General features: G+C 38.0%; 1 protein-coding gene across 2 annotated transcripts in view; it reads left to right on the top strand.

The window, feature by feature from the left end:
- The window catches only part of PIK3C2G (phosphatidylinositol-4-phosphate 3-kinase catalytic subunit type 2 gamma), a 328,570-nt gene that overhangs the window by 109,468 nt on the left and 205,163 nt on the right, over positions 1–13,939 (top strand). For both annotated transcript variants that reach the window (XM_060305870.2, XM_030841385.3), the window contains 2 exons: positions 2,337–2,430; positions 12,775–12,869. In XM_060305870.2, the coding sequence (XP_060161853.1) occupies positions 2,337–2,430; positions 12,775–12,869 (189 nt within the window). The remainder of the gene's footprint in view (positions 1–2,336; positions 2,431–12,774; positions 12,870–13,939) is intronic.

Genomic DNA, 13,939 nt, shown 5'->3' with positions numbered 1-13,939 from the left:
AAAAGAAACTACTAGGAATTCCACAAATGCATTCAGTTATGCTTGAACTAGGGATATAAATGATTGAGCCTATCCTCAACCATGTGTATAGAATCCCATAGAGAAGGGTGTGATGAACTCAACAGGGGGCTAGAAAGTGGCTGGGACAGCTTCACTGGTAAATTGATGCTTGAGCTTTGACTTCAAGGATGAATAGAATTTCACCAGATGGAAAGGGGGAAAAATTAAATGAAGAGGGCAAAGAGGGAGAAAATATAACCATTAAAATTTAAGACCTACATGACTGGAGAAAGGTGATAACACAGACTGCAAGACAGAAGTCTGATAGTAGAGATGTTTTAGGTGGAATGATAATTCAGTTTAGACATTTCTCAAATATGTGGAGAGTGTCCACCTATCTAGAGGCAATGCAGACACATATATGAATGAAACAGGCAGAAGTGTTTCTACTTTCAGAGTGTTTACCTTCTAGTGTTTGGAAATAAATACATAATTACCAGTATAATGTTCACCAAAGGTTTTTGTTTTGTTGTGATGTTTGTTTTCTATTTTTCCTTCTTGTCATTCACACCAATAAGATAAAATAGGCACACAGGAAAGCATGGATGACTAGTATCAGACCTAAGTCATCACTTAGGCAACAAAATATACCAACTAACTATTCCCTCTAAGACTTCAAACTGTCCTCAAACTGACCTTGACATCTACAAGCCACAGACAAATGGTTTAATAATTGAGAATAATAAGTTAGTCAATCACATTTCATTAGGGGAAAATAAAGTCTTAGTGTGCTAAAACAAGCTGACCTTCTTCCAGCTTTGCATTTTTATTACACTGTTTCTACTCTCCATCTGTGCTTAATGCTATGCTAAGATCTTCTGACCTTAGCGGTACTTCTTGAGATGTGCCTGGACTACATTCTCACTAGATCTTATTGCTTGAATGTTCATAGGGAGAAAATTATTGGAAAAGTATTTGCAGGTCAGAAATAAGGGTTTTGGATGACTAACCTTGGAAGTGAAATTCTTGTTGCAATTAAAATGCTCAGTTTAAATGAAGAAAAAAATATGTAACCTGTTTAAGCAGTGCATTTCAAACTGCTATCAAGGACAGTTGGGAGATACTGAGTAATGCCATTTTTTCCTTTACACTGTAGCTGCATAGTATTCATTTCACCCTTCAGTAACCTGACATGTTGAAAAGAGACTGGGCCTTGGAGACTTTAAAGTTTTCTGACCTCCACAGTATTGAGAGCCAGTCTTTAGAGCTCTCACCTGACTGGTTGAAAAGCATTTTGTTTGTTCCCATACAAAAGGATTTGGGGACTTTGTTCATTCATGTCTTTGTTTTTAAGTGAATTACTATAAAAAGTTTCCTTCAAGTTTTAAATTATACATACTAATTTTTTAAGACTTGTTTAAAATTAATTGGTCTTATCAATACCCTTGTTATATCTACTAATCTACATACTAAGTATGGTGTCAAAGTTGTATCTCGGCACTTCCCAGGAGCTAGAGATAATTGAATCTACTTCTACTGATGGAGCAAGAGAATGGCAATCAGAGGAGCCCATCGGAGGAGCACAGTCGTCCCTCAGTATCCTCAGGAGATTAGTTCCAGGACCTCTGCAGATACCAAAACGCAGAAGCTTAAGTCCCTTACTTAAAATGGTGTAGTACAGTCAACCCTATGTACCCACAGATGAGCAACCTGCCAATATGAAGAGCGACTACAGGGTTTCAAATGCTAACTAAATTTAGTTCAGTAACAAACTTTTATTGTGTCTGATTGGTGCTAAATCTTACAACAGGCATTTGCAGTCCAAAAATGAGTAAGGCATAGTTACCCTCAGGAACTTAACAGTCTAGTAAGATTTAGCTGTATTAAGTTATTTGTGCTTATTTATTGTAAGATACTTTAGATTTCTGGTTTTCATTATCATCTGGCCAAAACTCATTTAAATATACCATATCTCATTTTTAATCATATATGCCATCAGGTCTCCAACTGGTAATAATTTACTTAAATATATGGCTAAATAATAAGCAAAAATTTTCATATATTTTAGAAAATATCTTTTATATTCTATAGTCCACATTTTATAGGCAGGAAAGCTGGCAGGGATCTGAAAGTCAAAACAACTTTCTACTGCAGTTCATAGGAGAGTACAGACTATGAAAAAAGAATGATTATTTGGTGCTAATGAACAACTTAATTGATTGTGAGATTATTTATCTAATGCATTGGAGGTGAAATTAATTCTCTGTTTTCTTGATATTTCTCATGCATTATTTTATACTGTTAACAGCTTAATAGATATATTTACTTTGTATTAGTTTTCCAGATCAAGAAATCCGTAAAGTTGCAGTTCAACAGTTAGACAACCTCTTGAATGATGAACTACTGGAATATCTTCCACAGCTAGTTCAGGTAAGAACAGCAAAGTTGCCAAGGGACTCCAGGATTTTAACCAATAATTCTCTAAAACAGTTTCCAGTGAATCAACAATAGACTACATAAAAGTGATAATTGCAATTTGGCCAGCCAGGGGGCTAAAAAATTATAGCTCATATGTCAATATGGGTACTGCAGACATTCTCTAGCCAAAATTGGTTACAGTTACAAAAAAGGTATATAAAAGCCAAAAGGGAAAATTTTTAGAAAATGACTTCACTTATTAATTAGAACAGGAAAAAAATAGAAATGCTTGTGATGAAATACTTGTATCCAACTGTATATATAAAACAATAAAAAATTAACCAAATAAATATTATGTAGAAAATAGTCATTTACTAGGCATCTGCTCATAATATTTTTCTTGCTTTTCCCATATTCTAATATTAATTGTAGATTTTATAAAAGTAGTTTCTAATAACCAAATTCTGCTGCCAGATAGTACACTTTTATGACATCAAATATCACAATATTGGAGTAATTTTGGAAAATAATATAAATTTATCTAGAAATATGATCAAGGATGGATTTAGTCTGAATATGTTGAAATATAAACAATTACACAAATGGTCATGTATTGATATATGATTGAATATCCAAAATATAAGCAATGATTTGTTTTCTAAGTTAACTGTATACTGAATGCTGAATAGGCCTAAAATAGTGGTCTTTATATTTTTCTTTTGTCTTGCTTTTTAACACAGGTATTTTCTTATCTGAAATGTCAGGTTGTAGTTACAAGCTATTTTAAATGCCAGGTGCCTCAGGTTTTGAATTTAAGACAGGAGACCCTAAGACTGAAGTGGGGAGCTTCTATGAATAGACTTGAATACCATGTTACTTTACAAACAGAATATGCACTTCTCTAAAGGCCTCCTAAAGAGAGAGCTGGTTTAGAAATATATATACCATAGAGTTGCTTCTGCCACTCCTTATAGTTGTGACTTCCCTAGGCTTGCCAGGATAGTGTAGTGAAAATGAAGATTAATGCAACTTGCAGGAACACTATTCATCTCATGCCTCATGAATATGGGCAACCTGCTATATCTAACCCAACTCAAAAAAGTAAGTTTTTACAACAGTTTATATAGATTAAATCCATTTGAAGACCCCAACCTGAATCAATAACACTTGGCACCAGGAATGTCACTGAGAGCCATATGCCTGTAAATGCAAATTCGTAGACAAGATGCACAAAGGATCCAACATAGCAAATACACAGAGATAAAGATGAGTAGCATTGCAACTATTCCCTAATTAAAAATGATGATTATAAACTCATGTGAGATGGAAAGAAATCTAAAATGTGACTGGAAAATAAATGAAAGTTGGAAAGAATTTTCAAAACATTCATTGTGGGGTTTGCCCTTACACTTCAGTGCTCCACCCTGACATTAAAACTTTCCAAGACATGAGAGGCCTTCAAGATGGTGGAAGAGTAAGACGTAGAGATCACCTTCCTCCCCACAAATACATCAGAAATACATCTACATGTGGAACAACTCCTACAGAACACCTACTGAACGCTGGCAGAAGACATCAGACTTCCCAAAAGGCAAGAAACTGGGTAGGGCCAAAGAAAAAAGAAAAAACAGAGACAAAAGAATATGGATGGGACCTGCACCTATGGAAGGGAGCTGTGAAGGAGGAAAAGATTCCACACACTAGGAAGCCCCTTCACTGGCAGAGACGGGGTGTGGCAGGGGGGAAGCTTCAGAGCCACGGAGGAGAGCGCAGCCACAGGGGTGTGAAAGGCAAAGTGGAGAGATTCCCGCCCAGAGGATCGGCGCTGACCAGCACTCACCAGCCTGAGAGGTTTGTCTGCTCACCCGCTGGGGCAGGCGGGGCTGGGAGCTGAGGCTCAGGCTTCGGAGGTCGGATCCCAGGGAGAGGACTGGGGTTGGCTGCGTGAACACAGTTTGAAGGGGGCTACTGCACCACAGCTAGCCGGGAGGGAGTCCGGGGGAAAGTCTGGAACTGCTGAAGAGGCTAGAGACCACTGTTTCGGGGTGCATGAGGAGAGGGGATTCAGAGCACCGCCTAAACGAGCTCCAGAGATGGTCGCGAGCCGTAGGTATTTGTGCGGACACCAGAGACAGGCATGAAACCCTAAGGCTGCTACTGCAGCCACCAAGAAGCCTGTGTGCAAACACAGGTCACTATCCACACCTCCCCTCCCAGGAGCCTGTGCAACCTGCCACTGCCAGGGTCCCGTGATCCAGGGACAACTTCCCCTGGAGAACACACGGAGCCTCAGGCTGGTGGAACGTCACACTGGCCTCTGACGTCGCAGGCTCCCCCGGCATTCCATAACCCTCCCTCCCCCCGGCCTGAGTGAGCCAGAGCCCCTGAATCAGCTGCTCCTTTAACCCCGTCCTGTCTGAGCAAAGAACAGATGCCCTCAGGCGACCTACATGCAGAGGCGGGGCTAAATCCAAAGCTGAACCCCAGGAGCTGTGCGAACAAAGAAGAGAAAGGGAAATCTCTCCCGGAAGCCTCAGGGGCAGCAGATTAAAATCACCACAATCAACTTGATGAACACTGCATCTCTGGACTGCCTGAAAAGACAACGAATCATCCCAGAATTGTGGTGGTAGACTATGGGAACAGCAATATATATATTTTTTTCCTTATTCTCTTTTTGTGAGTGTGTATGTGTATGCTACTTTGTGTGATTTTGTCTGTATAGCTTTGCTTTTACCATTTGTCATAGAGTTCTGTCTGTCCTTTATTTTTTTTAATTACTTTACAATTTTTTTATTTTAAAAAATTAATTTTTATTTGGTACTTTAATAAATTTATTTTTCTTTCTTTCTTTTTTTCTCCCTTTCTTCTGAGCCGTTTGGCTGACAGGGTCTTGGTGCTCCGGCCAGCTGTCGGAGCTTCTGTGCCTCTAAGGTGGGAGAGCAGAGTTCAGTACATTGGTCCACCAGAGACCTCCCGGCTCCACGTAATATCAAATCGTGAAAGCTCTCCCAGAGATCTCCATCTCAACGCCAAGACCCAGCTCCACTCAACGACCAGCAAACTACAGTGCTGGAAAACCTATGCCAAAAAACTAGCAAGACAGGAACACAACCCCACCCATTAGCAGAGAGGCTGCCTAAAATCAGAATAAGGTCATAGACACCCCAAAACACACCATCGGATGCAAGCCTGCCCACCAGAAACACAAGATCCAGCCTCATCCACCAGAACACAGGCACTAGTCCCCTCCACCAGGAAGCCTACACGATCCGCTGAACCAACCTTAGCCACTGGGGGCATATCAAAAACAAGGGGAACTACAGACCTGCAGCCTCTGAAAAGGAGACCCCAAACACAGTAAGTTAAGCACAATGACAAGATGGAGAAACACACAGCAGATGAAGGAGCAAGGTAAAAACGCTCCAGACCAAACAAATGAAGAGCAAATATGCAGTCTATGTGAAAAAGGATTCAGAATAATGATAGTAAAGATGATCCAAAATCTTGGAAATAGAATGGACAAAATACAAGAAACATTTAACAAGGACCTATAACAACTAAAGAGAAAAACAAACAATGATGAACAACACAATAAATGAAATTAAAAGTTCTCTAGAAGGAATCAATAGAAGAATAACTGAGGCAGAAGAACAGATAAGTGACCGGGAAGATGAAATAGTAGAAATAACTACTGCAGAGCAGAATAAAGAAAAAAGAATGAAAAGAATTGAGGACAGTCTCAGAGACTTCTGGGACAACATTAAACACATGAACATTCCAAGTATAGGGGTCCCAGAAGCAGAAGAGAAAAACAAAGGGACTAAGAAAATATTTGAAGAGATTACAGTTGAAAAATTCCCTAATATGGAAAGGAAATAATTAATCAAGTCCAGGGAGCACAGAGAGTCCCATACAGGATAAATCCAAGGAGAAACATGCCAAGACACATACTAATTACACTATCAAAAATTAAATGCAGGGGCTTCCCTCTTCCCTGGTGGCGCAGTGGTTGAAAGTCTGCCTGCCGATGCAGAGGACACGGGTTCGTGCCCCGGTCCGGGATGATCCCACATGCCGCGGAGTGGCTGGGCCCCTGAGCCATGGCCACTGTGCCTGCGCGTTCGGAGCCTGTGCTCTGCAACGGGAGAGGCCACAACAGTGAGAGTCCCACGTACCGCAAAAAAAAAAAATTAAATGCAAAGAAAAAATATTAAAAGCAAAAGCAGCAAGGGAAAAAAAGCAAATAACATACAAGGGAATCCACATAAGGTTAACAGTTGGTCTTTCAGGAGAAACTCTGCAAGCCAGAATGGAGTGGCAGGAAATATTTAAAGTGATGAAAGGGAAAAACCTAAAACCAAGATTACTCTGCCCAGCAAGGATCTCATTCAGATTTGATAGAGAAATTAAAACCTTTACAGAGAAGCAAAAGCTAAGAGAATTCATACCACCACACCAGCTTTACAACAAATGCTAAAGGAACTTCTCTAGTCAAGAAACACAAGAGAAGGAAAAGATCTACAATAAAAAACCTAAAACAATTATGATAATGGTAATAGGGAAATACATATCGATAATTACCTTAAATGTAAACGGATAAAATGCTCCAACCAAAAGACACAGACTGGCTGAATGGATACAAAAACAAGACCCATATTTACGCTGTCTACAAGAGACACACTGAAGACCTAGGGACACAAACAGACTGAAAGTGAGGAATGGAAAAAGATATTCCATGCCAATGGAAACCAAAGAAAGCTGGAGTAGCAATTCTCATATCAAACAAAATAGGCTTTAAAATAAAGGCTATTACAAGAGACAAAGAGGGACTCTACATAATGATCAAAGGATCAATCCAAGAAGAAGATATAACAACTGTAAATATTTATGCACCCAACACAGGAGCACCTCAATACCTAAGTCAAATGCTAACAGCCATAAAAGGGGAAATTGACAGTAACACAATACTAGTAGGGGGCTTTAACACCCAACTTTCACCAATGAAGAGATCATCCAAAATGAACATAAAAAAGGAAACACAAGCTTTAAATGATACACTTAACAAGATGGAATTAATTGATATTTATAGGACATTCCATCTCAAAACGACAGAATACACTTTCTTCTCGAGTGCTCATGGAATATTCTCCAGGATAGATCATATCTTGGGTCACAAATCAAACCTTGGTAAATTTAAGAAAATTGAAATCGTATCAAGTATCTTTTCTGACCACAACGCTATGAGACTAGATATCAATTACAGGAAAAAAAAATCTATAAAAATTACCAACACATGGAGGCTAAACAATACACTACTTAATAACCAAGAGATCATTGAACAAACCTAAGAGGAAATCAGAAAATACCCAGAAACAAATGACAATGAAAACACGATGACACCAAACCTATGGGATGCAGCAAAAGCAGTTCTAAGAGGGAAGTTTATAGCAATACAATCATACCTCAAGAAACAAGAAACATCTCAAATAAACAAGCTAACCTTACACCTAAAGCAATTAGAAGAAGAAAAAAACCCCAAAGTTAGCAGAAGGAAAGAAATCATAAAGATCAGGTCAGAAAGAAATGATAAAGAAATGAAGGAAACAATAGCAAAGATCAATAAAACTAAAAGCTGGTTCTTTGAGAAGATAATTGAAATTGAAAAACTATTAGCCAGACTCATCAAGAATAAAAGGGAGAAGATTCAAATCAACAAAATTAGAAATGAAAAAGGAGAAGTAACAACTGACACTGCAGAAATACAAAGGATCATGAGAGATCACTACAAGCAAATATATGCCAATAAAATGGACAACCTGGAAATAATGGACAAATTCTTAGAAAAGCACAACCTTCTGAGACTGAACCAGGAAGAAATAGAAAATATAAATAGACCAATCACAAGCACTGAAATTGAGACTGTGATTAAAAATCTTCCAACAAACAAAAGCCCAGGACCAGATGGCTTCATAAGCGAATTCTATCAAACATTTAGAGAAGAGCTAACACCTATCATTCTCAAACTCTTCCAAAATATAGCAGAGGGAGGAACACTTCCAAACTCATTCTGCAAGGCCACCATCACCCTGATACCAAAACCAGACAAAGATGTCACAGAGAAAGAAAACTACAGGCCAATATCACTGATGAACATAGATGCAAAAATCCTCAACAAAATACTAGCAAACAGAATCCAACAGCACATTAAAAGCATCACACACCATGATCAATTGGAGTTTATCCCAGGAATGCAAGAATTCTTCAATATATGCAAATCAATAAATGTGATACACCATATTAACAAATTGAAGGAGAAAGATCATATGATCATCTCAATAGATGAAGAAAAAGCTTTTGACAAAATTCAACACCCCTTTATGACAAAAGCCCTCCAGAGTGTAGACATAGAGGGAATTTACCTCAACATAATAAAGGCCATATATTACAAACTGATAGCCAACATCAGTCTCAATGGTGAAAAACTGAAACCATTTTCACAAAGATCAGGAATAAGACAAGGTTGCCCACTCTCACCACTATTATTCAACATAGTTTTGGAAGTTTTAGCCACAGCCATCAGAGAAGAAAAAGAAATAAAGGAATCCAAATCGGAAAAGAAGTAAAACTCTCACTGTTTGCAGATGACTTCATACTATACATAGAGAGTCCTAAACACTCTACCAGAAACCTACTAGAGCTAATCAATGAATTTCGTAAAGTAGCAGGAAACAAAATTAATGCACAGAAATCTCTTGCATTCCTGTATCCTAATGATGAAAACTCTGAAAGAGAAATTAAGGAATCACTCCCATTTACGATTGCAACAAAAATAATAAAATACCTAGGAATAAACCTACCTAAGGAGACAAAAGACATGTATGCAGAAAGCTATAAGACACTGATGACAGATATTAAAGGTGATACAAAGAGATGGAGAGATATACCATGTTTTTGGATTGGAAGAATTAACATTGTGAAAATTACTCCACTACCCAAGTAATCTACAGATTCAATGCAATCCCTATCAAACTACCAATGGAATTTTTCACATTACTAGAACAAAGAATTTCACAATTTGTGTGGAAACACCAAAAACCCCACATAGCCAAAGCAATCTTGTGAAAGAAAAACGGAGCTGGAGGAATCAGGCTTCTGGACTTCAGACTATACAAAAAGCTGCAGTAATCAAGACAGTATGGTACTGGCACAAAAACAGAAATATAGATCAATGGAACAGGGTAGAAAGCCCAGAGATATACCCACGCACATGTGGTCACCTTACCTTTGATAAAGGAGGCAAGAATATACAATGGAGAAAAGATTGCCTCTTCAATAAGTGGTGCTGGGAAAACTGGACAGCTATATGTAAAAGAATGAAATTAGATCACTCCCTAACACCATACACAAAAATACACTCAAAATGGATTAAAGACCTAAATGTAAGTCTAGACACAATAAAACTCTTAGAGGAAAACATAGGCAGAACACTCTATGACATAAATCACAGCAAGATCCTTTTTGACCCATCTCCCGGAGAAATGGAAATAAAAACAAAAATAAATAAATGGGACCTAATGAAACTTAAAATCTTTTGCACAGGAAAGGAAACGGTAAATGAGATGAAAAGACAGCCCTAAGAATGGGAAAAAATATTTGCGTTGAAGCAACTGACAAAGGATTAATCTCCAAAATTTACAAGCAGCTCATGCAGCTCAATATCAAAAAAATAAACAACCTAATCCAAACATGGGCAGAAGACCTAAACAGACATTTCTCCAAAGAAGACATACAGATTGCCAACAAACACATGAAAGAATGCTCAGCATCACTAATCATTAGAGAAATGCAAATCAAAACTACAGTGAGGTATCATCTCACACCAATCAGAATGGCCATCATCAAAAAATCTACAAACGATAAATGCCTGGGAGGGTGTGGAGAGAAGAGAACCCTATTCACTGTTGATGGGAATGTAAGTTGATACAGCCACTATGGAGGACAGTATGGAGGTTCCTTAAAAAACTAAAAATAGAACTACCATATGACTCAGCAGTCCCGCTACTGGGCATATACCCTGAGAAAACCAGAATTCTAAAAGAGTTATGTACCACAATGTTCACTGCAGATCTGTTTACAGTAGCCACGACATGGAAGCAACCTAAGTGTCAATCGACAGATGAATAGATAAAGAAGGTGTGGCACATATATACAATGGAATGTTTCTCAGCCATAAAAAGAAACAAAATTGAGTTGTTTGTAGTGAGGATGGACCTAGAGTCTGTTGTACAGAGTGAAGTAAGTCAGAAAGAGAAAAACAAATACCATATGCTAACACATATATATGGAATCTAAAAAAAAAAAAAAGGTCTGATGAACCTAGTGACAGGACAGCAGTAAAGACGTAGAGAATGGACTTAAGGACAGGGGAAGGGGAAGGAGAAGCTGGGACGAAGTGAGAGGGTGACATGGACTTATACATACTACCAAATATAAAATAGATAGCTAGTGGGAATCAGCCGCATAGCACAGGGAGATCAGCTCAGTGCTTTGTGATCACCTAGAGGGGTGGGATAAGGAGGGTGGGAGGGAGATGCATGAGGGAGGAGATATGGGTATATATGTATATGTATAGTTGATTCACTTTGTTATAAAGCAAAAACTAACACACCATTGTAAAGCAATTATACTCCAATAAAGATGTTAAAAAAAATACTTTCCAAGACATAATCAAATCCTACCCTGCTGATTATTTTCTGGAATCATGTTATTTTTGTTATGCATTCTTTTATTAGAATTAAACAGGCTATATTAAAGAGCAATAAGAATGGACTTTAAGACCATAATGAAAACAGAATGTATGGCTTATAGCTAGAAATCAAATAAGATACAGACCCAGAGGTACTGCAAACCACAAGCTGTAACAATGCAGGTAGGTTTCAAGAAGAGAGTTCAAAATAATGCAGTATGCACCAAAAATATTGCCTACCTCCTAGATGGTGAGGCAGGATGCAGGTGGAAATTGTAGCAGTAAACAGAGTGAGCAGGGAGTTTGGAAGCAAGGACGGCAATTCAAGATCAATAAGTAGTTACTGGGTTCAGAAAGAAATCACAGGGAAATCTGAAAAGAAAGCTAAAAGACAAGCACGGAAGTAAATTCTGAGACATCTCTCCTGGTCATATGCTCATAGGATATGTTCACTATAAGGGCATGAACACAACCCATGGTCTAGTCAGTCCAGTATTAGCATGTAAATTAAAGAAGCCCACAACTGCAGTTTAAGACAACACACATTATGGTCTTTATATATTCAGACAACATTCAGAGATTATGCAAATTTTCTGAAATCATCTTTGACATTCTCACACTTTGGGAATTCATAAATGTTCCCATCCTTGAGGTTGTTTAGCATACTGAGGTGTTTCTTCAGGTGTGCATTAAATGAATGTTGTACCCACTTTTTTCTGCTGTCTGTACTGTGATATAAAACCTGGCTTAAACTCTGTGTGTGTGTGGGGGGCGGGGGGGGGAGAGAGAGAGAGAGACTTAAATGGCTTACTGGGCAACAAACCATATAAGCTTTGCTTCTCAAGGAGGAATAAGCATTTTTAGGAAGATAGGAAGAAAAACTGACTTTCATTTTCACAACTTATTCAGATTCCTGAGATGATGGGGGCCCAGATACTTACTGACTGCCAATGGTGAAGTCCCTATAGAGTGTGGGTGGAGGTCTGAATTAGGTCCCAAAGGAGATCAAAGGTTGCTTTTGATGATTGTGTTTCCCACCAGGTTGGGTATACTAGAAAACATTAGAAAGTTGTTCCCAGTGCAGATGAAGGCATGGGAGATTTGGGGATGGGTGAATTATGGTGGGAACAGTCAGCTTTGAAACCTATAAGGAAAGCTTCAAAGCCTTCAGATTAATACTCAGTTGGTGATTTCAGTTAAGGCTTTGAGTGTGTATTAATTTCATCTCCAAAAGAAGGAAAACATCTACTGCTTAACAATGCCATTTTTATATCCAAGACACTGTTCATGATATTATTTTTTGTGCCAAGATTCTCTTCCTAGGCATGGTTGAACTCCACCAACAACCTGCTCCTATTTATTATCCTGTGATACTAAAGCAAAAATAAGGAAAGGAAGCAGACTACACACCCCCAATTGTGTGTTGTGTGTATGCTCTGTTATTAGTTATGCACCAGCTAATAAAGCTATCAAATATAAACATTTTGTTAAAACATTGATGCTGTTTTCCCTGTCTTTCTCAAGACTCTTAGGTCCCTTTGTATGTGCTATAATTTTGTTACTGAGGAAAAAAAAAAAAAGGAAACTAATTGTATCTCTTATTTCAGGCTGTCAAGTTTGAATGGAACCTTGAAAGTCCTCTAGTGCAACTTCTGTTACACCGCTCACTGCAAAGCATCCAGATTGCCCATCGTCTTCACTGGTAAGATTAACCAAAATAGGTTAGAATACCTTTCTTTATTGTCAACTTTTCTCTGTGGGGCAGCTTTCCCTTGTAATTGATACAAACTTCCACTTAAAATTCAGCCAAATTTGAGTCTTTGTCAAGGTTATTTTTATTTATGAGTATAATTTAACTGTCATCATCTTCAAAATCTTCCTTTCGTACCATTGCTGCTCTTTAAATCCAACCAGAATTTTAAATCTGGATGATACCTTTCCTATAGCTTTAAATCACAAGGTCTACGTGTGATCACGTCTACTTGCTTAATATTTCAATATAAAATCTAGTTATAAGACTGTATATGTTTTGGAAGAATGTATGCTTTAAAAGAAATTTCTGTACAATATTAGTTATAAACAGTGGGGTCTAAAGACCAATATGTGCTCTTTAAGTTAAAAATTCCTACAGCACTAAACTTCTCCCAAAGCATAAATTTTGAATATTGTTAGTGGAGAAGTCAGACTTATTTAAGAGATACCAGAATTCCTCATCATAACCTGCTCCTGATCCTACTGAACAAGCTATTCTTTGGATGCTGTTCTCCCTACTTTTATTATAACATTGTAAATTCACACAAAAATTTTAGCAATTACAGATGTCAGTGACCTAAGGATGAAATTGAATCTATCCTTTGTCCTCACATATGTATAACAAGCATCATTTATTGGCTTCAATTGCTAGTGGAGAACTTTAATAAGAAAAAAAGGAAGTCAATACCATTTTTGAATGTCATGTTTTTCTGCTTCAAAAAACATTACTCGTGTTGACATCACTCTTCCCATGAAAATGACTCAAGGATTTCATAGCAAAATAGAAATACAAGGAATTGTCAAGCACTAATATTTGATTTGCTGCTGAATTTCATTTCAAATTCCTAATAGAAATGCTAGGGCATTTTCCTCTAGTATGTCAGTATAATTAGGCATCAGATATATTGGCAAACAGTGGGCCTTTCACTAAATAGACTCTTATCCAGCTCTGAATTGAGTCTTATTCCCTACCATTTTTCGATCAGCTACTTTGGTGGGAAGTTAAGTGGATACACTTGT

Source organism: Globicephala melas, chromosome 10, assembly GCF_963455315.2.
Source record: "Globicephala melas chromosome 10, mGloMel1.2, whole genome shotgun sequence".
In the NCBI taxonomy this organism is placed as follows: domain Eukaryota; kingdom Metazoa; phylum Chordata; class Mammalia; order Artiodactyla; family Delphinidae; genus Globicephala; species Globicephala melas.
Note: the sequence above shows the minus strand (reverse complement) of the source record. Positions and strands in the feature narration are given on the sequence as shown.